The sequence below is a fragment of the Armigeres subalbatus genome, chromosome 3 (assembly GCF_024139115.2).
Source record: "Armigeres subalbatus isolate Guangzhou_Male chromosome 3, GZ_Asu_2, whole genome shotgun sequence".
Classification (NCBI taxonomy): domain Eukaryota; kingdom Metazoa; phylum Arthropoda; class Insecta; order Diptera; family Culicidae; genus Armigeres; species Armigeres subalbatus.
In genome coordinates this window covers 36,338,390-36,363,301 of record NC_085141.1, presented here as the reverse complement: position 1 = coordinate 36,363,301, position 24,912 = coordinate 36,338,390, and the positions used below count along the sequence as shown (strand labels likewise).

At 39.7% G+C, this 24,912-nt stretch overlaps 1 protein-coding gene across 1 annotated transcript in view; it reads left to right on the top strand.

The window, feature by feature from the left end:
* The window catches only part of LOC134224604 (adenylate cyclase type 6), an 804,830-nt gene that overhangs the window by 503,793 nt on the left and 276,125 nt on the right, over window positions 1–24,912 (top strand). Inside the window, exon 5 of the mRNA XM_062704018.1 lies at window positions 6,919–7,015. Within this exon, the coding sequence (XP_062560002.1) occupies window positions 6,919–7,015 (97 nt within the window). The remainder of the gene's footprint in view (window positions 1–6,918; window positions 7,016–24,912) is intronic.

Genomic DNA, 24,912 nt, shown 5'->3' with positions numbered 1-24,912 from the left:
TAGTGTATTTATAGTTATCGGAACGGTTTATATCCGCAATTTCTAGAGTCAAAATTGAGTTTGTTTTACTGCTGTCCGAAATTTCTGAGAAATTCTTGGAGAAATATAGAAATTTTTATTTATATTCCAATAGCTACTTGTTTGGAAAATTCCTTCAGAAATTCATTTTAAAATTCTGTTCGAAAATCTTTTCATGTATTTTTTGGTTATTCCTTAAAGAAATGAGTCAGAGATCCCTCCAGGAATTTCTTTGAAAATCTCTTTAGAAAAGCCACCAGGAATTAATTTGGACATTCATACAAAGATTCCTTCAGAAAACCCTCCAGAAAGCACATTTATTTTTCCTATAGAATTTCCTTAGGAATTGTTTTCAGTAAACCATCCAAAATTCCTGCAGGAATAATTACGGAACGAATTCTAATTTGATTCTGCAGGAATTTCTAGAAGAGTTGCTAAAGGAATTTCCGGAAGAATGTCCGAAGGAATTTGTATAGGAATTTCGGAAAGAATTCCTGAAGAAAGTTCCAAATAAATTCCAGAGAAACATTTCGAAAAAATACCAAAAATATCTTTTTACAGTTACCGAATAAATTCTTAGAGGAATTACTGGAAGAATTTTTGTAAGAAATTTCCGAAGGAATTCAAAATAAATCCTAAATCAAATTCCTAAGGTTTTCTTCTAAAGGGATTCCCGAATGTATCCCCAAAACAGTGTCCGTAGGTATTCCTGTAGACATTCTTGGAAGATTTTTCATGGGTATTTTCTAAAGAATTCTTAAAGGAATTTTCAAAGCAACAAGTTTTCGAATTCCCAATTCCCAAAGGCTTCGTGAAAGAATTTCCGAAGCAATCCCTAAACTGATTTCTATGGAAATTCCTGAAGGAACTTTTGGAGAAATGTCGAAACGAATTTCCGAAGAAATACCCAAATAAATTATCAAGGGATTTCTTGGAAGGAAGTTCTGGAAGATTCTAGGAGGAAGTTCTGAAGGAATTCATGAGGAAAATTCTAAATCAATTCTTAGAATTCCTTTTTTGAATTTTCTGAGGAATATCTTGATGAATTCCAAACGAATTTTTGTTTTTATAAGTAATCGAATTACTTTCCAATGAACTTATGTGCTGTGATGCGTCAATTTCCTGTGAAGGATGTAATGTAAACTTTTGCTGTGGAAATACCAGCTAGATATAGCTATTAGGATGTTCACACCATCAGTCTGACTGTAGCTAGCAATTGAACAAAACAATCTTAAATTCATAAAAAGCATCATATGCCTTGCAGCGTAATTTGAGAATGGGTCATCGCTCTCACCGGCAGCTTGGAGGTCGTAGAGCAAAATCGTTCAAAAATGTCTCTTATATTTTAGTCTTCTTGGCCTCCGATACATTCACTCCATTCTACAAGCATTCTAAGTAGTTGAAACAGTGACCCATTCTAACCCCCATTTGACCCATTGTCACCCCCGACGACGGTATGCTCAAAGTTCTTCACGCCGATTCACGCCGCCGCCGCCGCCGCCGATTATTGCTTACGGCGTGACGCCGCCGACGCCGCCGCCGCCGGTGTAAAAATGGACTTACGCCGCCGCCGTTCTCGAAAACTTCGGCGCACAGGTCTAGGGGGGGCGGTGGGTCCGTGGCCCACACAAATCTCATGTACCAAAACCAACCTTTTTTGTACATTTTGGGGCCCCCTTCCGGCCAAATCCGCCCTGGTTACCCGACTAGAAGGTCATATCAAAATTATATAAACCTATGTTATTATGTTATACTAAATTTTTATAACAAAATTTGTTAGAAACGTGGTGCAGAATGTTGTTAAAATATCTAAATTTCTATCAAAAATCACACTACTGGAAACAAAACAACTATCAAATTTTGTTACAATTTTATCATAAAAATAACATATTTTGTTAGAAATTTATAACAGAATCAGATACAAAAATATTGTTTCTGTGCAGTTTCACATTTTTACAGTTCGTGATAGGTCTCCAGATTGTGATCAACAATACAAAACTTTTATTTTTGTCTGAACACGAATATTTTTCGAGAACATGAAACTAACAACATTATAAATAAGGCAACCTTTGCAAATTATATCAGCGTTGTGATATCTATATGACTGGAAGACTTTGCTACATCCATTTTAATTGCCTACTGTTAGGCAATTCGCTGTTACGCATTTTTTAAATCATATTATGATAAAATCCTGTTACAACATTTGAAAGATAATGGCCACTAAGAACAAAATTCTATCAAAATAAGTTATAAATATCACAATATGTTAATATTGTGTTCAGTTTCTGTTATGCTCTTCTAGTCGGGTATACATCAAGATATTCCTTCAAAAATTCCTTCAGAAAATCCTTTAAAATTCTTAAGGAATTCTTGCGTCTAGAGAATTTAGTCAGAAATTCCTTCCGAGATTTCTTGGAAAATTCCTTTTTTTAAGAATTTTTTTATTATTTTTTTAAACTTCAACGGAAATTGATTTGAAAATTTGGTCGGAATTCCTGCGGAAGATTCTTCGGAAAAACTTATAAAGATTGATTTTCAGAATTCCTTGTAAAATTTCTTTATGATTTCTTTTGGAAATAGCTTTGGGAATATCTGCGGAAATTGGTTCAGGATTTTTTTTCGAACTTTTTTTTCGAAATTGCTTCAGCAATTGTTTTAGGAATTTCTTAAATAAATTTCTCCAGTATTCTTATTATTATTATTGGAGTTCAAACGAAATTTCTTCAGAACTTCATCTAGGTATTCTTTCGGTTTTGCCTTTCTTGTAGGGTGTGTGTACCAATCGTCGCCATAGTTAAGAACAACTATTTTTAAAAATATAGATAAAAGGTATATGGGAGACGTTGATAGGTCATGGGTAAGGATTCCCTTCCTGTTCCTTATAACAAATGTGAAAACCGCATTCAAATTTGTGATATTACCTAAACTTGCTTAATCCAGGACATATCGTGGCGCTAACATCGACTCTGACCACTATCTGGTGATGGTTAAACTGCGCCCAAAACTATCCGTCATCAACAATGTTCGGTACCGACGACCGCCGCGGTACGACCTAGAGCGACTGAAGCAACCTGATGTCGCCACTGCATACGCGCAGCATCTCGAGGCAGCGTTGCCGGAAGAGGGTGAGCTCGATGGGGCCCCTCTTGAGGACTGCTGGAGTACTGTCAAAGCAGCCATTAACGACGCAGCGGAGAACAACGTCGGGTATATGGGTCGAAGTCGACGGAACGATTGGTTCGACGAAGAGTGCAGACAGATTCTAGAGGAGAAGGACGCAGCGCGGGCGGTCGCGCTGCAGCAAGGTACCCGGCAGAACGTGGAACGTTATAGACGGAAGCGGAGACAGCAGACCCGCCTTTTTCAGGTGAAGAAACGCCGCCTGGAAGAAGCGGAGTGCGAGGAGATGGAACAGCTGTGCCGTTCTCAAGATACACGCAAGTTCTATCAGAAGCTCAACGCTTCCCGTAAAGGCTTCGTGCCGCGAGCCGAAATGTGCCGGGATAAGGATGGGAGCATTTTGACGGACGAACGTGTGGTGATCGAAAGGTGGAAGCAGCACTACGAGGAACATCTGAATGGCGCTGAGAGCACAGGCAGTGAAAGTCAAGACAGCGGAGGAGATGACTACGTCAGTTCAGCGGACGATGGAAGCCAACCAGCCTCCACGTTGAGAGAAGTTAAGGATGCCATTCAACAGCTAAAGACCAATAAAGCAGCTGGTAAGGATGGTATCGGAGCTGAGCTCATCAAGATGGGCCCGGAAAAGCTGGCCACTTGCCTGCACAAACTGATAGTCAGAATCTGGGAAACCGAACAGCTACCGGAGGAGTGGAAGGAAGGGGTTATATGCCCCATCTACAAGAAAGGCGACAAACTGGAGTGTGAGAACTTTCGAGCGATCACCATCCATAATGCCGCCTACAAAGTGATATCCCAGATCATCTTCCGTCGTCTGTCACCATTAGTGAGTTCGTGGGAAGTTATCAAGCCGGCTTCGTTGACGGCCGCTCGACAACGGACCAGATCTTTACTGTACGGCAAATCCTTAAAAAATGTCGTGAATACCAGGTTCCAACGCACCTTCTGTTCGTTGATTTCAAGGCGGCATACGACAGTATAGACCGCGTAGAGCTATGGAAAATTATGGACGAGAACAGCTTCCCTGGGAAGCTTACCAGACTGATCAAAGCAACGGTGGATGGTGTGCAAAACTGTGTGAAGATTTCGGGCGAACACTCCAGTTCGTTCGAATCGCGCCGGGGACTAAGACAAGGTGATGGACTTTCGTGCCTGTTGTTCAACATTGCGCTAGAAGGTGTCATGCGGAGAGCCGGGTGTAACAGCCGGGGTACGATTTTCAACAGATCCAGTCAATTTATTTGCTTCGCGGATGACATGGACATTGTCGGCCGAACATTTGCAAAGGTGGCAGAACTGTACACCCGCCTGAAACGTGAAGCAACAAAAGTTGGACTGGCGGTGAATGCGTCAAAGACAAAGTACATGCTTGTGGGTGGAACCGAGCGCGACAGGGCCCGCCTGGGAAGCAGTGTTACGATAGACGGGGATACCTTCGAGGTGGTCGAGGAATTCGTCTACCTCGGATCCTTGCTAACGGCTGACAACAACGTTAGTCGTGAAATACGAAGGCGCATCATCTGTGGAAGTCGGGCCTACTACGGGCTCCAGAAGAAACTGCGGTCGAAAAAGATTCGCCACCGCACCAAATGTGTCATGTACACGACGCTCATAAGACCGGTTGTCCTCTACGGACATGAAACATGGACAATGGTCGAGGAGGACTTGCAAGCACTCGGAGTATTCGAGAGACGGGTGCTAAGGATCATCTTTGGCGGTGTGCAAGAAGACGGTGTGTGGCGGCGAAGAATGAACCATGAGCTCGCCCAACTCTACGGCGAACCCAGTATCCAGAAGGTAGCTAAAGCCGGAAGGGTACGATGGGCAGGACATGTTGCAAGAATGCCGGACAGCAACCCTGCAAAGATGGTGTTCGCTTCCGATCCGGCAGGTACGAGACGGCGTGGAGCGCAGCGAGCGAGATGGGCAGACCAGGTGCAGAACGACTTGGCGAGCGTGGGGCGTATCCGAGGATGGAGAGATGCGGCCTCGAACCGTGCATTGTGGCGTCAAATTGTTGATTCAGTGTTATCTGTTTAGATGTTAACTAAATAAATTAAATGAATGCTTAATCCATAATAGGAACGCGTGTACCAGTGTTGGTACTATTATTAAATTAATTCTTAAAATATTTTAGCAAATCCCATTGTTTTATTATGGGGTTGGCCATAATGGGACCACTTGAGCAACAACTGGTGCAAAGGACGACAAAATTTAAGCAAAATCATTTTTTACAATTTTGGTTTGTTTGATTTGGAGAAGATTAAAGGTGTTATCGTGTCATATGAATATGGCTCATTGATCAGAAAATGGTATATAATGCACTAGTGAAACAGCTGGTGCTATAGCCACGACTGGTACATCAAGCCAATTCTAAGTATACGTAATTTAATTAATTTAATACTTAGTCAATATTTTCACCGGCTCTATTTTGAAATTTCGGAATAACCATTTATCTATGTATTTTTATAATCGAAGAGCTGCTTCTCCAACTCATCTGGTTCTCCATTCAGTCTCAAAAGCGCACATAAGCCATATTATTGTTTTAAGATCCCATTACTCATGAAAAAACCAAGTGGCACTCCTTTAGAAGTCCTTTCCGGCAAGAGTATGTGAAGCACAGCCTTCATTATCATAAGCGGGGTTGTTTTGGAAATGGTTAACTTTTCAGTACCCGCTCGTTTGTCTCCTTAGTCGGTCGGTTCACAATATAGAGGCGAACAATGCAAAACGTACCTATGGGACAAAATGGTCCATCTCTTAAAGTCACTCATACAATCATTTGTAGTATATTTCTGAGTTATTATTATCATTACAATTCAATATTAGATATCCATCATCAATATGTAGAACAAATATTGAGAAAAAATCCCTTCACGTTGATCGATGTGTGCGAATAAAAATCGAATAAGGTTAATAAAAAACCATGCGCTCACCTTCTATTTCTCATTTAAGTGTATCATTTTGCACGGTCTCTATTTTGACAGTTTTGTATCTGCACGATGAAATAATTAGATATTTCGGTTTATATTGGTTGAAACATCTAAAAACCTCCAGAGGAACATTGAGGACCATCCTCCGCTATATGTAGTGCTACAGTTGTGCTCGCAGAGAATCATGTTCCATGAATTTTTATGAAGATTTATCGCAATTTTGCGCAGCATCGTGCCGACGTCATCGTCAGTCAGCTACTTAGCTGCTTTAGACTCTACTGCAAGAATGGAACCAAATAAGAAGAGTGTGCTGGATCGCCCTTTCGTGCTCGTGAGCACCCATCACGGGGACGGAGCATTGCGATGACAGAACGACCAGTGGGAGCGCTTCATTGGAAGCTGATTGTTGAAATTGTTGAGAAAACGTGAAAGATGAAGAATGTTTCGGGTTATTATTATATCGCTATGTAGCTCATTCAAGACGGTATGTTTGCTACAAAACATACACAATTAGTTTCATTTACCTAATTTTATTCAGCTGAAAAAGAAAAAGCTAAAAAGAAAAAGTTTGTCTCACCGTTTCTAACACGAGCTCCGAAAATATAATGGCACGTTGGCTCCCCTGAGCATTCCCATCGTAAATGTTGTTCACCGAAACCATAAATATGCACAGCCGCACCTCCACCATCATCCGAAGTGACATTGATTCCCATCAATGCGATTAATTCGCTTAAATTGATCACGTCAACGATTTCCATATTTTTCCATTTACTCATGGTTCAATTCTCATGGTTGTTTTCTTTTTTTTTTCTTCTTCTCTCCACAGGCGGGAGTGACGGCATTCAACCTCGATGATACCACGTCGAACTACTCTGCAACAGCTTCGCTGCGGAAAAAGAGCTTCCAGATCTACGGTGCTGCCGGTGAGTGTCGACGCGTAAGAACGTTGGTGGGAGGTAAACTTTTCTTGTTTTCGTAGTTGAATTTGTGGTTCAAGTAAACAACTCTTCGCTAATTGTGCAATCCCCGCACTAGTGGGTGGTAGTAGCGAGGGAAAAAAGTTTCAGATCTATTTTCCTGCAGGATTTGTTTCGGAAAACTTGTTACTGAAACAGTTGTTGTTTGTTGGTTTGGCGGGATAACCGCACCTGTTTTGATGGTTGTTGGCAGCAGTTTTTACTCGAAATTCAAATGGAAGTTTCTGTAATAGGATTTTAACTAGACATTGTAATTTTGAATATGACTCGATGAGACTAAAATGATAAATCGTCGTGATCCATTTGCAGCTCTGATTCAAAAAAAACACGGGTAATAATAATTTTGACCTACACCCATTAAAGAAATAAAGATTATTGCTCCCCAGTTCTTGAAACCATAATAAATCGTCGGGAAGGTGATTCGGTAAAGTGATTGTCACGAAACCAATCATGAGGGAACCCTGACACAATATCCCATAAATCATCAGGGGCTTCAAAGGTAATATCGTAAATTTGATTACGACTTCCCGAAACACCTTGAACGTCTCCCATCAACTTTGGTTTGGCCACTACGTATCGGTATGCTGGCTGCAAATGATTTCCTTTTGGTCCACCATACAAGCATAAAGTCGACCCTTCTTCCATTCGTTATGAACTGATTCGGGGATATCTGTTTGCTAGACACATGTGCGAGCGGCGGAAAAAATAAGATGGGAACATCTACCCAAACATAATCAAGCTTGGGTTGACTATGGGAAAACGGTTTTTATGGCTTACAAATTAGCACTTTTGGGTCCTGCTAGACGATAAACGAAGCTTTGCAATTGCTGACCCGTTTTGTATAAAAAATCAAGATATCACACAGATATCTTTTATTTATTTCTACACACTAAACGCCAGGGCAAGAATATGCACATAAGAATGAAAAGTATATTGAAAATCTGAGCTGTGTGCCTAGGACAGATGCCAATTTTGTCAACATCATTTCATTTTTACTAAAAAATCGTTTAATGATCACATCAGCCCTCCATGAGGAGTCGTCCAGAAACCGTGACACTTGATGACAACGTGTTTTTTTTTCTTGTGCATAATCTCAAGCATAGATCTCTCAGAAAAAAATTGAAACATTTTGGAACAAGAAGAAAGCAAAGTAGAAATTGTTTTTCTAGGTGGAAACGAAAGCAAACTCCAGGTGGAAACGAAAGCATTTTTTTGCTGAGAGTTTCGCTAATAAAGACAAAAAAGCAAATTTTATCAGCAATTTGAATAAAAAAAGTTTTCTACGACATTTTTCACAACACAATCCAACCATTTTTTATCAAATAAGTAATTTCGTCAGAAAACATTAAATATATGAGTGGGAATTATTATTTTTAGGCGAAATTGCTTGCAACTCACTACAACTTTGAAGAATAGTCACAAAGGGTTGTGATATATTTTTTCTTGTGTAATAGATTTTTTCTTGTAGATTATTTTATGATATCATTTCTATTTTGATGTCATGTGAACATTATCACCAAATAGAAATTCAAATGAATAAGTAAGAAAATTAATATGGAAAAAATAGACTGGATTACTTGGAAACAAAGCCGCTACGTCGAATGGTGCCATGATGATTTCCACTCCGATGTTTCCTGCTTCCAATAATTTCTTGGCCCTTACAACTGATGCTTACTCCCAGGTGCTTACTACTGACCTGTCGGGGAACCACTTGGCCATGTTTTAGGTAGGGGTTACCACTGATGAAACTATTTCACGCATCTCTTCATCTGGATTACCTGGTAGAGAGAGAGTAATACTGTACCTGGTGGTCAGTATTACGTGAGAGACCATGTTAAAACTGGCAACACCTGTAGTCACGTTACGGCAACTGTCGGAATAATACTTTGATCTAACGGGCGGTTAAATATCATGTCGATGTGGTAACTGTTTTCTAGTTGAATCGTGCTAACTCAAGCTCAAATGTTAAAATTATATGAATTTATTTGCTTAACCTGAAGCGCCCCAAATTTTGGCGTATACAAATTATAGGATGATAAAATCATTGTATTAAAATCTTTAAATTTTGTATTAGTTTAATATAGTACCTGTATAAAGAGCTTACATTAGAGGTGAGCCAGCCAAGGGATTAAAGCCTGTCAATTAAAGACAATATAAATAATTAGTTTTCATTTTTGCCTTTCTCGTATACAAAGTACACCTGATCTGATTCTTTTTTACACGAATTATTTTCACACGGATTTTTTTGTACACGGCTTTTTTTACACGGATTCATTTTTACACGGAACGCATCCCCCATATTAACAAAGATCCGGTTACTTTTTTTACACGGAAATTTTTTGCGCGGCTTTTTTTACACGGTTTCTCGAAATAACACGAATTCTTTCACACGGCACGCATCCCCCGTGTAAAAAAAGAATCGGGTGTATACGTAAAGGCTACATATTCGCTCCAAAACAAACTTTTTATAGAAGGCTCGGACACTAACAATGTAATATACCAAGCGGCTTAAATCGACGAATTAAGGTGATGTCTGTGCACTAGAGTGATTCAAATTTTGACTTTTTCGCTCCCCTATGCTTAAACGATGACATTTGATGTTTTATTAATCCTCCTAAATTTTTAGCTAATTTGAATGTAACTAGACTGAGCACGCGCAGTTTGAAGTTTGTATGAAAATTACTATGAAAACAATAACTTTTGTGGAAAACCGTTCCGCAACGTTGCTCATTAGGCTCTAAAAACATATAAATATGTTGCCAATATAGAAAATTTTGCAATGAAACTGATCGTCTTTGTTGCGAAACGATTCTATGCTTGCAAGATAAGTTATTAGAGAAATACTGAATCGTGGTAAATTCAATTTAACACGTAAAAGAATAACATCAATATCAATAATGAGCATTTTTGTTTCATTAATAACTTTGCTTACAAAAGTCAAATCGCTTCGCAACAACAACTGGCCTCTCGCTTAGGAAGTATTCTATGAAAGCATCGTGTCGATTACATTTGAATAGTTAATGGGTCGCAACACGGAACAGTTTTTCACTTATGTGGCAATTCCTATAGTAATTTCCATACAAACTTCAAACTGCGCGTGCTCAGTCTAGTTACATCCAAATTAGCTAAAAATTTAGGAGGGTTAATAAAACATCAAATGTCATCGTTTAAGCATAGGGGAGCGAAAAAGTCAAAATTTGAATCAGTCTACTGTGCACCCAACCAGTGGTTGTTAGATTTTCTAACAATTATGTATAAGAATCTACCAAAACCTGTATAAGAACTGGGCATATGCGAAATTGTTAGATTCTTATACAAAAAATGTAAGCTCTCAAACAAATATTGTTAGAAAAGCTTACAATATTGTTAGATTCTTATACAATACTTGTATAAGAATCTAACAATTTCGCATATGCCCAGTTCTTATACAGGTTTTGGTAGATTCTTATACAGAATTGTTAGAAAATCTAGCATCCGCCGGTTGGGTGTGTGTGCGTGTCTGTGTGTTTGTGCGCCGCGCGTAATAAAAGTTTCACTCATTTTTCAGGCACTCATGCTTAACCGATTGCTAGCAACAAATTGCATTCGACGTAGAATCATGTTCCATTGTTTCCTATTGAAAATAGGTCAGATCGGACTGCCCAAAATACATATTTTCCATGCAAAAATTGCATTAAAAAAAATCACTCGTTTAGTAGGCTGTAAACGCTCTACCACAGATCAGGTGTTCGCCGTACGTCAGGTATTGCAGAAATGCCGCGAATACAACGTGCCCATACATCATCTATTTATCGACTTCAAAGCAGCATATGATACAATCGATCGGGACTAGCTACTGTGATGATAATTTAGCTGAAATATTAGTTTTCTTAATTTTCACTTTTTGACCCACGTGCTTTACCCTTTAAAACCTTGAAAAACATTGGTAATTTCAATTAATTCGTTCTCGTCATCGCTTTCACTGAAATCAGCTCAACTCTATGTGTTTGGAAGGGGAAAAATAGAGCTAAAAGATGGTGTCATGGAAATTGCTCTATGACTCTTCCTCTTTCCATAGGGAGGTTGAATGTATGATATAGGTCATAAATGCCTTAAACACAGTACCAAAGTAAAAACATCCTCTTTCAAAATGGCGCAAATTTGCGCAAGGTTTTTCTTCGGGATCCCGAAATATAGACATAAATGCGTCATCTCTATACTGAAATATTACCGAATACCATCGAATAAGTGTTTTATGCTTTTTGAAAATATGAGTAGCATTAACTAGTTTTAGCTCGAAAATGGACTTCGAATTACTCTTTTGTATTTCTGTTCAGAACCATTTATTCTTGTCAAAAATATGTTTACATGATACTATTTTGTCTACTTTTTCATGGTATGTACTGATCTGTCGATTAGGTCTCGTTTCGACCGTCTTCCTGTGCGGTTGGTTTTTGCGCTCTACTTTTGTGCGGTGATTCGCTCAAAAGTAGAACAATAGAACCAGTGCAGTGACCGCGGTCGAAACAAATGTGTAGTGTATAAAAAAGTGCTGCAGATCCGGAAGACGTGCGCATGTTTGTGCTTGCAAGGGCTAATCGATTGTTATCAAGGGCAATGCCCTTGCTAATATTGCGATCAAGGCTATGTAAATGCTCAAACATGTTCAGCGTCAGATTTATTAAGGAGAGGTAAGGTTTTGATGATCCGTAAATTTAACACGCACGCATTCACACAAACGCACACACACATTCACATTATACACACATGCATATACACAAATACATACATATACTGATGGACATGAGTGTTCGTCATGTTTTCATAGTAGTTCTATTAAAATATGACGAATACTTTTGTCTATCAGTGTAGACATATAAACACACATACACGCTCATATACATCATACAAAAAACACGTACAAGATTTTTATCATATATTAGGTATCTATATTATTGAAAGCGTTTGGTACGGGAGGTTCACGCTTTCTTCCTTTCCCCTCGATTCCAAGCTATTGAGTGACTTTAGGTATTCCTGAAGTCGCTCAATATCTAGGAGTCATCTCTGCGGTACATACTGCGTAGTTGGCCTGGCCATATGAAAAGAAAAATGACGGAATTCAGAAACCGTCATTTTCCAGGATGCTTTCAAATATTGGCTACGCATGTATGAGATTAGATTAGATTAGATTAGTATGTACTGATCTGTCGATTACTGTGACAAATATTTGACCACAATAGAACATACCGAACGTAATCAAATTCAACAGAGAAAACCGTTAATTTCCTCAATGAAAAACCTCTAACTTTCTAGAAGTGTAGTGGTAAAACTTTAAATATAAATAGAAAACCTAGTACTTGGACTGGCTCGCCTACTATTTAGAGAAGTTTTAGACATATTTGGACTGCTCTAGGACAATTTTGAAAATTTAATTTTATTCCGGCTAGAATGGTGAAATACCCCTATGTGCGATGGATCGGGTGATGTGCGTAGATCGGGTTTCAGGGAGATTATCGAGTCCCTTCGAAATACGCAGAGGGTTACGTTAAGGTGATGGTCTTTCGTGTCTGCTATTTTACATCGAGGGAGGGAGTAATACGAAGGGCAGGGATTGACACGAGTGGTACGATTTTCACGAAGTCCGTCCAGTTATTTGGTTTTGCCGACGACATTGATATTATGGCACGCAACTTTGAGAGGATGGAGGAAACCTACATCAGACTGAAAAGCGAAGCTAAACGGATTGGACTAGTCATCAACACGTCGAAGACGAAGTACATGATAGGAAGAGGCTCAAGAGAGGACAACGTAAGCCGCCCACCCAGGTGGTTGAAGAATTCGTGTACTGTACCAATTGGGCTCACTGGTAACCACCGATAACGTTACCAGCAGAGAAATTCGGAGACGCATCATGGCAGGAAATCGTACATACTTAGGACTCCGCAAAACGCTCCGATCGAAAAGAGTTCGCTGCCGTATCAAACTGACTAACGCTTAAGCTCCACAAAACGCGGTAGTTCTCTACGGACACGAGACCTGGACGATGCTTTTGGAGGACCAACGCGCACTGGAAGTTTTCGAAAGGAAAGTGTTGCGTAACATCTATGGTGGGGTGCAGATGCCAGACGGTACGTGGAGGAGGCAAATGAGCCACGAGTTGCATCAGCTTTTGGAAGAACCATCCATCGCTCACACCGCGAAAATTGGAAGACTGTGGTGGGCCGGGCACGTAGCCAGAATGTCGGACAGAAATCGAGTGAAAATAGTTCTCGACAACGATGCGACGGGAACAAGAAGGCGAGGTGCACAGTGACCTGGGTGGATCGATCAAGTGGAGGACGATTTGCGAACCCTCCGCAGGCTGCGTGGTTGGCGACGTGAAGTGCAGCCATGGACCGAGGTGAATGGAGAAGACATTTGTGTACTGCACAGGCCACTCCGGCCTTAGTCTGGTAATAAATTAAAAAAAAAACCTCAAATAAAACGTCAAACTTTAGATGCCAAATAATTTGAAAGGGCAGAATTCGCAGAAACGGACGGAAAAAGCGAACAAGTTTTCTGTCATATGTGGACTCTTCTTTTTAAATTTGAAATAGGTACCTACATGAGGTTCAAATAGTATTATTGTTTCCAGAGAGAAAAAAAAATTAAAATCTTAATGGGAAATGTGAAGGTGTTAAATAAAACATCGAGATAGTTAGTAAAAGGTGATGATCGGGAATACGTTAGAAAATTTTGTTGAGCGTCGAGATACATGTTGGTTTGAAAGGAATATATTTTCTCTTGGCTTAAAATTGTCAGAAATGCAGGAGCTGGATATTCAAGAGAGAATTTTCCGTAAAAAAAATATATTGCGGGTCACTTCCACTTTATAATCGGTACAGTGAGGAGACATCAAGAGAGACATCCTTGTACAAGCAGCGAAAATATGGACGTAGTGAAACCACTCCCCTCTGAATAGGAACTACTCTCATTCATTTTTTATGTACATAAAAAGAGGAACCTACAATTAAATGTACAATATATAATAAGAAATGTATAAGTCGGAAAACGGAAGATGAATTTTCGTGACGAAAATTTCAGACGGTTCAATGTCAACATTATTTATATACTTTGATTTGAACTTTGAAATTTATGTTGGATCCAGGAAATGTCAGATAGGGGTGCTTCAAAATTTATAAATTACTGTCCAGAGTAAAAAGCTGGCACTGATTTCAAGACTGATTTACGATTTGGGCGTAACATATTCTGGAAACAAACTTTGGAAGGCAAATTGCTGCTAAAGCAAGCATCTCCTGACAAAAACGAAGGCACGGAACAAACAGAATAGGCTTTCCTTCATCAGATAGGATAATTAGTTGTATAGAAAAATTATTGCATTCTACGGAATCAATAAAACAATGTTTGTTTACAAAATAAGTTACGCCCTAATTGTAAATTGGTGCCGATTTGTGATTTAGGCGTAACTTATTTTATAATCAAACATTGTTCTAAGGATACCTTAGAATGCATGCACTTTTCTTCAAAGCTTATTCCCCTATCTGATAGAGGGAAGCCCATTCTGTCGGATACACGGGTAAAAATCCGTTCCCGAAAATGAGAAAATAATTCATGATTTCATGAATCCAACGTGTTTTCATGTTATGAAAATACACCATGAATATAAATCATGATTTCATGATTTATTTTCGCGTAACGCAACCAATGCGTTACGATTTGGTTGTTGAGATCGAAAAATAAAAAAAAAGTTCAACAGGGGTTTTGAACTCGAGTACACCGAGTGAGAGTCCGGCGTGCTACCTTTCAGCCGTTTCCACTTCTTGGGAAGGGAGTGTTCGAAGTATAACCGGTTATGCATTTTGTCGACTGCTGAAGATTGCGCAGTACCATGAATAATGTTCCTGAAATCATGAATTATAATCATGATTTCATGAACTGGCATGATTCATGATTTCATGATTTTTTATTCATGATTGTGGGTATGCATTTGTTTCCGTGTACATATACAATGGTTTTGTCAGGAAATTCCTGCTTTAGCAATGTTTGTTCACAGAATAAGTTACGCCTAAATTGCAATTCAGTCCCGAATTGTATCATTGGGTGTAACTAAAAGGACTTATGGGGCCCTCCTTAGCCGTGCGGTATGACGCGCGGCTACAAAGCAAGACCATGCTGAGGGTGGCTGGGTTCGATTCCCGGTGCCGGTCTAGGCAATTTTCGGATTGGAAATTGTCTCGACTTCCCTGGGCATAAAAGTATCATCGTGCTAGCCTCATGATATACGAATGCAAAAATGGTAACCTGGCTTAGAAACCTCGCAGTTAATAACTGTGGAAGTGCTTAATGAACACTAAGCTGCGAGGCGGCTCTGTCCCAGTGTGGGGATGTAATGCCATTAAGAAGAAGAAGAAGAAGAAGAAGAAGAAAAGGACTTAAAAACCATAAAATAAATGTCCCAATTTAAAAAATATACAACACAGAAAGGAAACATCGAACTTATTTGATAATGTTTTAAGCACTTCACCTTCGTGTAAATTACTTTCAATCGAATCATGTGGAATAACAGTTGGAACAAATCCCAATTATCTACATGGAATGAAAAGAGGAACCAATTGTTAAACATCATCACTGCACACACGCACCACTTGTTTGCCTAAAGGTAAGAGTTGGAATAACAGAAACCAAGCGCACTCGAATTACAACTGAGGTGAACAAATTCAGTGACCAGTTCCTCCTTCCGGAAACCAACCCGGCTGCCACCACACTCGTTCAACTTTAACTCTGGAGGAAATTCAATTATTCGAAACTTTTTCCTTTCCTCCTGTGCTTACCTACTTGGAGCGACTTACGGAGGATCACCGTTGGTGGAGGAAAGCCACTCTGGATTATTGAATTTTGTGTAAGGGTGATGGTTATGGGAAAAGTCGCTCGGTCCTGTCGTGGATGGGAGACATAGAAGCCATTTGAACTTTAAGTGCATTTTGATTTCTATTTAAAACACGATAGCTGCGATACCTATCAGTGCGTTGGCAGTTTCAACCGGTAACTTACCTTGGCGGAGACTCTGTCTAAATCAGGTGAAAATGCGAAGCATACTCACGCAAACCAACACCGCCGACACATAACACCTTCGCCACCGGTTGTTCGTAGGTTTCCGTGGGTGTTCCACCGGATTCATCAAATATAGACGGTTGAATCTCTATTTAGAAAATCAGATCGTGTTGAATATATGCTACTGAAAAGATGTCTCCATTCTACTCTGCGAGGAGGAGGCGAATCATCTCCCGTCTTCTTTTATCCGTTCAATACCGAGAACCAATTTCATTTGGTTATTGTTTGCCTATATAATGGTTATGGGTTCCCTGGCAGCTGATACAATTCATTATCTTTTCCAAACCGTTGCTAGAGCGGAGCATTTTTTCCATTTTTCGGAACCCGAAAAGCGCATTGGTTTAAGTGATGAACTTTGTACTATCTTAAAAATCACTTTAATAAAAAAAAAAAGCGCATTGGTCCTCCACGAGAATTGTCCAGGTTTCGTGTCCGTAGACGACTACCAAGGGTTTTGAGGGTTATGCATATGGTCAATTTCTACTTCCTATCACTTTTCCACCGGTGCCATAGAAAACGATACACGTATGCCTCCACCGCAGGTGGAAACCGAACGTTACATATAAATATTGTGGGGCCGCCACCAAACCGGACCGCGGGATTGAGCACTCGCGCTGCGACGTGAGTCGCGACAATTTAAAAATATGTCATTAGTAGTGCGCATCATACACGCACGGATGTACTATCATGCGCATTAATCAGAAATGAGTTGCGACGTCTGATAACTGCAGATATTTCATTTTATTGAAAATAAATTTTCGATTTTCCACCATACACGGAATATATTTGCGTTTGGTTTCGCGTCGCTTCCGATTCGGCTTATTTTTATTTTTCTATTTTGACATTGTTGAGGATGGTGACTCCTGGGGTTCCGATGTCCTCCACTGAAAGCCAGATGATTGTCTTCAGTGGCTATGCGGCTTATTAATCCTTTTCCATGGTTGGAGACTTAAATTCCATCCAACTGGAAGCTACTAGTCGGCTTTACGATTCCATCGATGACTGATCCATGACAGCAGGTATTGTGCCCATAACGTGCTAGGTACACAATCGAGTAACTATGAATAAGCACTAACCCCATGATACACTTTCCTAGCACAGACATCAATTTCTTATACCACCTGGTAATCATTGGAAGCTTTATCCTCAAATTCCAATCAGTGCTAGGAAGTGTTTCGGTGCGTTGGATAGGGTCCCTATTATTCGATAAAAAAATCGAACAGTTTGAGAAAGTGTAGAAGAAGGAAGTGTGTAAATGGAAAGTGTAAGAAGAAAGTGCAATGTCACAACACATGGTTGAGTAAGAAAGAGTCAATACTGAGATTTTCGAAAGAGTGAAATATTAATAAAGAGACACAAAATATGATGACAAATACCATCCATTTCGTATAGCCACGTAGTCCTACGTCACCTTTGCGTTCAACTCGATTGGCCTGCACCTTTGAGTTTTTAAGAGTATTCACTACAGCGCATGCAGTTTGGATCTTGAACTATGAATCTAGAAGTAAATAAGTAAACATTCTTGGAAATATGTTTGAAATACCGCTAAAAATTCCAAAAGGTCGTTTTGTCCAAGGGGTTTACCCTATAAACCATTTTTTAACATTTTTTCGCGAATTAACCATCATAGTCTGAATGAACGATTCATTCTTTCATATAATCACTATAAAAAATCATAACTTCCGCATTATTCAACCGATTATGACAATCAATCAAAGAGTGGCGGATTTAAAAAATTTTATTGTTGAACGAAATGATCTATCAATTTGAATAATGTTGTATTTATTGATCAAGCCTTATTCTCTACAGCTCCAAAAAGAATTTTCTATTCTACTGGAGCAACCCTACCACTTTATTTCTACTTGCTTCTACAATAGTGAAAACATTTGGAAAGTGTACCAAATACACCACTATTTTGCTGGTGCATTGAATTTTACTTTATTTTCTTCTTGCTTTTTAGTGTGAGCTATCTCAGTTAGTCCCTTTGGAGTGAGAGTTAGAATTATTGTCTTCTGATTCGGATGTGTGTGAACAATGAATTCGAGCAGTGATTCCGATTGTGAGATTCTGGGGAAATCCGTGGGAGAGTGAAGGAGAGTCGAATACGATATAGAAGATGAGGCGCTTCCGTTCGGAGATGCTGTAGATGGTAACGAAGAGAGCAAAGAAGAAGAAGAAAGGCTGTTTCTAAAAGAAGCCGAAAACGTGATTTGGAGTATCAAATATTTTAAAGGAAACTGGATGGAATGAATCGCGATCCAAATTCGATCATTCGACAGGAAGTTTCTTCATCAACCGTGACAGCATCCGTTCATCGTAAGATGCGTTCATGGAATTCGTAGATAAAGAAATGCTGGGATTTATTGTACGATTCACAAATGTAGAAGCGTTAGCAGCAGCCCATACCAGGTTTAAACCGCTGACCGTAGAGGAACTTCTAGCATGGCTCGCGTGTTCAATAGTCGCTGGTTTGTTGGGCGCAAACCACACCAGTGTGAAACATTTATGGACAACGGACTCCGTATATAGCAACGGGTTCTTTCGAGCTGTAATGAGCATCTGTCGGTACATTCAGAAAATATTTGCCTGTTGAAAACCTTTTTGTTGATGAGCGAATGGTTAGCTTCAGAAGCAGAGTGGTGTTCAAGGTTTATAGCAAAGGGAAAACCCGACCCCTACGGAATATTTTTTTTTTATTTGTCCGACGCTGCGAACGCGTATTTTGCTGATTTCGATATTTACACAGGTAAGTAAAAGAGAACGAAACATTCCTCTTTTAAAAAATGTGCTCATTACTTATAGGGAAAGTAAAGAGTTGATGTGACAAGATCAATAAGTATAGTTGCCAATGGGCTACTCGTCATTAGTCTGAGACTTTATTTGAAAATTTTGTCGACATCACTGTACATGATTCATACATTTTGTTCAGTTGGGCCAATACTTCCACATCTCTTACCAAGAGAAACTATATTGAATGGCTTGCTGAAAGATTTAGCCATTGATCATGTAAGATCACGAAAACAGCAATCGTTCGGTATGCAATCTGAGATAATATGTAGACCTGATGGACAACTTTACGAATAATTTTGACAAATTGTTCGGACCAACGTCGAACCCCACAGCTTCGTGCAAAGTATGTGATCAAGACACTTGTTTTCAGATCTGTGCAAATTGTAAAACAGCAGGCTGCAGCAATTACTGTAGGGATCAGATGTTGAAATGGGAGATGTGAGGTTTGAGTAAAATGCCTTCAGCGTGTGTTAATAAAATCGCATATCAGCGTGTCAATCGGCGAGCAGCAAGCCATGACTTTGCTCTCTTCTAGTCAGACCTCCGCGGCGTGCACACGCATCCACGGAGAGTCGCTGTCATAACTTCGTTCCGGCCATTTGGAGTCACACATTTTGGCGATCCTGCCTGTCCTGTCGCTGATTTCATGAGGTGAGTTGAATTCAAGTATAGTTAAACTGTGATGAGTGATATATTTCAGTTTTTAAAATCACCAGACGCGTCTCGAAGATCGTCGGAAAATGGTTTGTGATTTGCAAAATCACATAACGTGTCTTGAAGACCGTCGGGAAATGGTTTGTGGTTGTCAAAATCACAAGACGCGTCTCGAAGACCGTCGAAATGGTTTATGGTTTGAAGAACATCAAAGCCTCGAATGGAGAACCGTTAAAAATTGGTTTGTGGTTTGCAAAATTACAATGCGTGTCTGGAAGATCAGTGGAAATGGTTTGTGGTTTAGAAAACTATAAGGTGCCTGCCAGAGTAAAAGCGACGTGCGATGCGACGCAGCTTGACTCACGTAAAAGAATAACAATCATTATCAACAGGCTGTCAAATTGCACTGTCGCGTCGCGTCGCACGTCGCGTTTACTGTGGCTTCACCCTAAGGCTTGTCTGGGAGGTGGCCGAAAATATGTATTGCAGTTTGCGGAATTACAAGGTGCGTATGGAAGACCAACCAAAACAAATTTAGATTTCATGGAGCCACTTGGCGACGTACATGAGACTTCCAGTTGAGCTATGATAAAACGAAATTTGAGAGAAATGGAAATAGTCAATGCTGTACTGTTTGAAACTGTTCGGAAAGCCAAATATATTATATGGAAATTTATCTTGGAATGTGCTGACTTAGTATCCATAGCGTAAATGGATGATGGTGTACTAAACGCGAAACTAAAAGTTGGATTAAAGCTATGTCCATTTAGAATCCGGAATAATAAAATCATCTGTATCTCGGTAACGGATTGACGTACAAATAAGGTTAATACATCAAAACTCAAACATCAAAGGGTAATTCACTGTACTTTAAGGAAAAATTATTGATGCAAATAATTTCTTCGTGTTTCTAGAGAAAATTCGCCCCTTCTTCTTTATTACTCTCATCAAAAGTTGCACACCTCCGGAGTCAACTTCCTTGGCACATTTGTTCCACATTTTGGTCATCTGAGTCGCGTCCCGAGCTGTTTTTCCACTTTTTCCACTTTTCTTAAGCTTCCGCTTCATTACTGCCCAAAATGTCTCGATGGGCCGGAGCTGTGGGCAGTTGCGTGGATTTATGTTTTTATCGATGAAATCTTCGTTATTATCGCGGTACCACTGGATGACTTCCCGGCTATAGTGGCAACTCGCCAAATCTGGCAAAAACTTCACGGGACCTTTATGGGCTTTATGGAAGGTCGACCGCGGTTTTTTGAGACATTCCTCCTTGTACAGCTTCGAGTCCATCGTCTTATTAGTCACAAACACTTAGATCTATGCCCCACAGTTGCATATCCCTTGCCAAAATCATCCGTTTTTTGCAAGTTTGTCCAAAAAGCAAACTTAAACTTCGCAGGAACTACTCCTCGTGCCGTCACCATGTAGAATTTTTGGCTAGGAAGCTGTCCGAAATCCATTTTGACGTAGGTTCCATCGTCGATGACAGGATTATCAACGTGGGTGTGCAGACTTTTTTTTCTCCTTTCGGCTTCCATCTGGAATAATTTTTGTTACGCTGCACAAAACTTCGTGAAATTTATACCACAGCAAGTAGGCGTCTAGGTGGACAAACCGCTGTAAAAGAATTCTCGCAGCGGTCACTTTCCGTGCCGCTGCAATACAATAAATGATTCCGGATTCTAAGTGGACATTGCTTGAAATGTACGGATTGAAATTGTAATTAAATTGGATTTGAATTAGATTCGAATTGGCTTTGCATTGGATTTGGATTTGGATTGGATTTGGATTGGATTTGAATTGGATTCGAATTGGCTTTGCATTGGATTTGGATTTGGATTTGGATTGGATTTGGATTGGATTTGGATTGGATTTGGATTGGATTTGGATTGGATTTGAATTGGATTTGGATTGGATTTGGATTGGATTTGGATTGGATTTGGATTGGATTTGGATTGGATTTGGATTGGATTTGGATTGGATTTGGATTGGTTTGGATTGGTTTGGATTGGTTTGGATTGGTTTGGATTGGTTTGGATTGGTTTGGATTGGTTTGGATTGGTTTGGATTGGTTTGGATTGGTTTGGTTGGTTTGGATTGGTTTGGATTGGTTTGGATTGGTTTGGATTGGTTTGGTTGGTTTGGATTGGTTTGGTTGGTTTGGATTGGTTTGGATTGGTTTGGATTGGTTTGGATTGGTTTGGATTGGTTTGGTTGGTTTGGTTGGTTTGGATTGGTTTGGATTGGTTTGGATTGGTTTGGATTGGTTTGGATTGGTTTGGATTGGTTTGGATTTGGTTGGATTGGTTTGGATTAGTTGGTTTGGATTGGATTGGTTTGGATTGGTTTGGATTGGTTTGGATTGGTTTGGATTGGTTTGGATTGGTTTGGATTGGTTTGGTTGGTTTGGATTGGTTTGGATTGGTTTGGATTGGTTTGGATTGGTTTGGATTGGTTTGGATTGGTTTGGTTGGTTTGGATTGGTTTGGATTGGTTTGGTTTGGTTGGTTTGGATTGGTTTGGTTGGTTTGGATTGGTTTGGATTGGTTTGGATTGGTTTGGTTGGTTTGGATTGGTTTGGATTGGTTTGGATTTGGATTGGATTTGGATTGGTTTGGTTGGTTTGGATTGGTTTGGATTGGTTGGATTGGTTGGATTGGTTTGGATTGGTTTGGATTGGTTTGGATTGGTTTGGATTGGTTTGGTTGGATTGGTTTGGATTGGTTTGGTTGGTTTGGATTGGTTTGGATTGGTTTGGATTGGTTTGGATTGGTTTGGATTGGTTTGGATTGGTTTGGATTGGTTTGGATTGGTTTGGATTGGTTTGGATTGGTTTGGATTGGTTTGGTTGGTTTGGATTGGTTTGGATTGGATTTGGATTGGTTTGGTTGGTTTGGATTGGTTTGGATTGGTTTGGATTGGTTTGGTTGGTTTGGATTGGTTTGGATTGGTTTGGATTGGTTTGGTTGGTTTGGATTGGTTTGGTTGGTTTGGATTGGTTTGGATTGGTTTGGATTGGTTTGGATTGGTTTGGATTGGTTTGGATTGGTTTGGTTGGATTGGTTTGGATTGGATTTGGATTGGTTTGGATTGGTTTGGATTGGTTTGGATTGGTTTGGATTGGTTTGGATTGGTTTGGATTGGTTTGGATTGGTTTGGTTGGTTTGGATTGGTTTTGATTGGTTTGGATTGGTTTGGATTGGTTTGGTTGGTTTGGATTGGTTTGGATTGGTTGGATTGGTTTGGATTGGTTTGGATTGGTTTGGGTTTGGTTTGGATTGGTTTGGATTGGTTGGATTGGTTTGGTTGGTTTGGATTGGTTTGGATTGGTTTGGTTGGTTTGGATTGGTTTGGATTGGTTTGGATTGGTTTGGATTGGTTTGGTTGGTTTGGATTGGTTTGGATTGGTTTGGATTGGTTTGGATTGGTTTGGATTGGTTTGGATTGGTTTGGATTGGTTTGGATTTGGTTTGGATTGGATTTGGTTGGTTTGGATTGGTTTGGATTGGTTTGGTTGGTTTGGATTGGTTTGGATTGGTTTGGGATTGGTTTGGGATTGGTTTGGATTGGTTTGGATTGGTTTGGATTGGTTTGGATTGGTTTGGATTGGTTTGGATTGGTTTGGATTGGTTTGGATTGGATTTGGATTGGTTTGGATTGGTTTGGATTGGTTTGGATTGGTTTGGTTGGTTTGGATTGGTTTGGATTGGTTTGGATTGGTTTGGATTGGTTTGGATTGGTTTGGATTGGTTTGGTTGGTTTGGATTGGTTTGGATTGGTTTGGATTGGTTTGGATTGGTTTGGATTGGTTTGGATTGGTTTGGATTGGTTTGGATTGGTTTGGATTGGTTTGGATTGGTTTGGATTGGTTTGGATTGGATTTGGATTGGTTTGGATTGGTTTGGATTGGTTTGGTTTGGATTGGTTTGGATTGGTTTGGATTGGTTTGGATTGGTTTGGATTGGTTTGGATTGGTTTGGGTTGGTTTGGATTGGTTTGGATTGGATTGGTTTGGATTGGTTTGGTTTGGTTTGGATTGATTTGGATTGGATTTGGATTGGATTTGGATTGGATTTGGATTGGATTTGGATTGGATTTGGATTTGATTTGGATTGGATTTGGATTGGATTTGGATTGGATTTGGATTGGATTTGGATTGGATTTGGATTGGATTTGGATTGGATTTGGATTGGATTTGGATTGGATTTAGATTTGATTTGGATTTGGTTTGGATTTGGATTTGAACTGGATTTGGATTGGATTTGGATTGAGTTTGGATTGGATTGAGATTGGATTCGATTTAGATTGGATTTGAATTAGATTTTGATTGAATTTGCATTGGATTTGATTCGGATTGAATTTGGATTAGCATGGATTTTCTTATATTTATTAGGTTGTTCTTAAATCTTATTAGTAATGAAGTTCAACACCTCTTAGTTTTGGATTGCATTTAGGTAAGATTTGGAATGTTTTTCGGAAGAAATTGTCATAGTATTTGACAAACAAAAGAAGGGCATTGGCTTCATAAATTTGTTGTTCTCTAATCTTCCAACGAAAGTATTAAAACCATGATGTTGAGTCAAATCTATTTTGGTGTGCCAATGGAGTTAACCGGTTGCTCAATTGCAACCGATGTTCACCTTCGTGTCATTTAAATAATCCAGGAGAAAAACAAGCATTGCATCCTATGTTAGAAGATTTTTTTTTTGCGTGGAAAGGAAAGGAAATGTGGGGTTTGAGAAAAATGCCAGCGTGTGTTAATAGAAGCTATGACTTTTCTCTCTTCTAGTCAGACCTCCACGGCGTACACACGCGTCCACGGAGAGTCGCTGTCATAACTACGTTCCGGCCATTTAGGGTCACACAGGAGAAGTGATGCTCCAAAAAGAAATGAAGCGTTGTTCATTTTGTCCTCGGATTAGAGTCAGAAAAATTTCTGTGGCTTGTCACAATTGTGGCAGGTTTATTTGTGCAAATCATACTAGGTTGATAATTCATATGACAATTTGCATTACTTGTATCATGTATCCCATTATTGTAAGAACGAACAAAATAAATTGAAAAAAAATTAAAACTTTTTTTCATGTTTATGTATGAAATCAAGATACAGGGGAGCTGTTCGGCACTTTATCTTATAGCTCCTATGTTCCTCTTCACTACATAATTCCTACCTTGGCAACGATCATAGCCGAGGAGGGCCTCACAAACTCTGTGATGAAATATTCCGTTTCATCGTTCAACATGGAAATAGCCTTGTGACCTCCCAGACGGTGCAATGTTTAGCTGCTCACAAAAAAAGAACCTTCTGA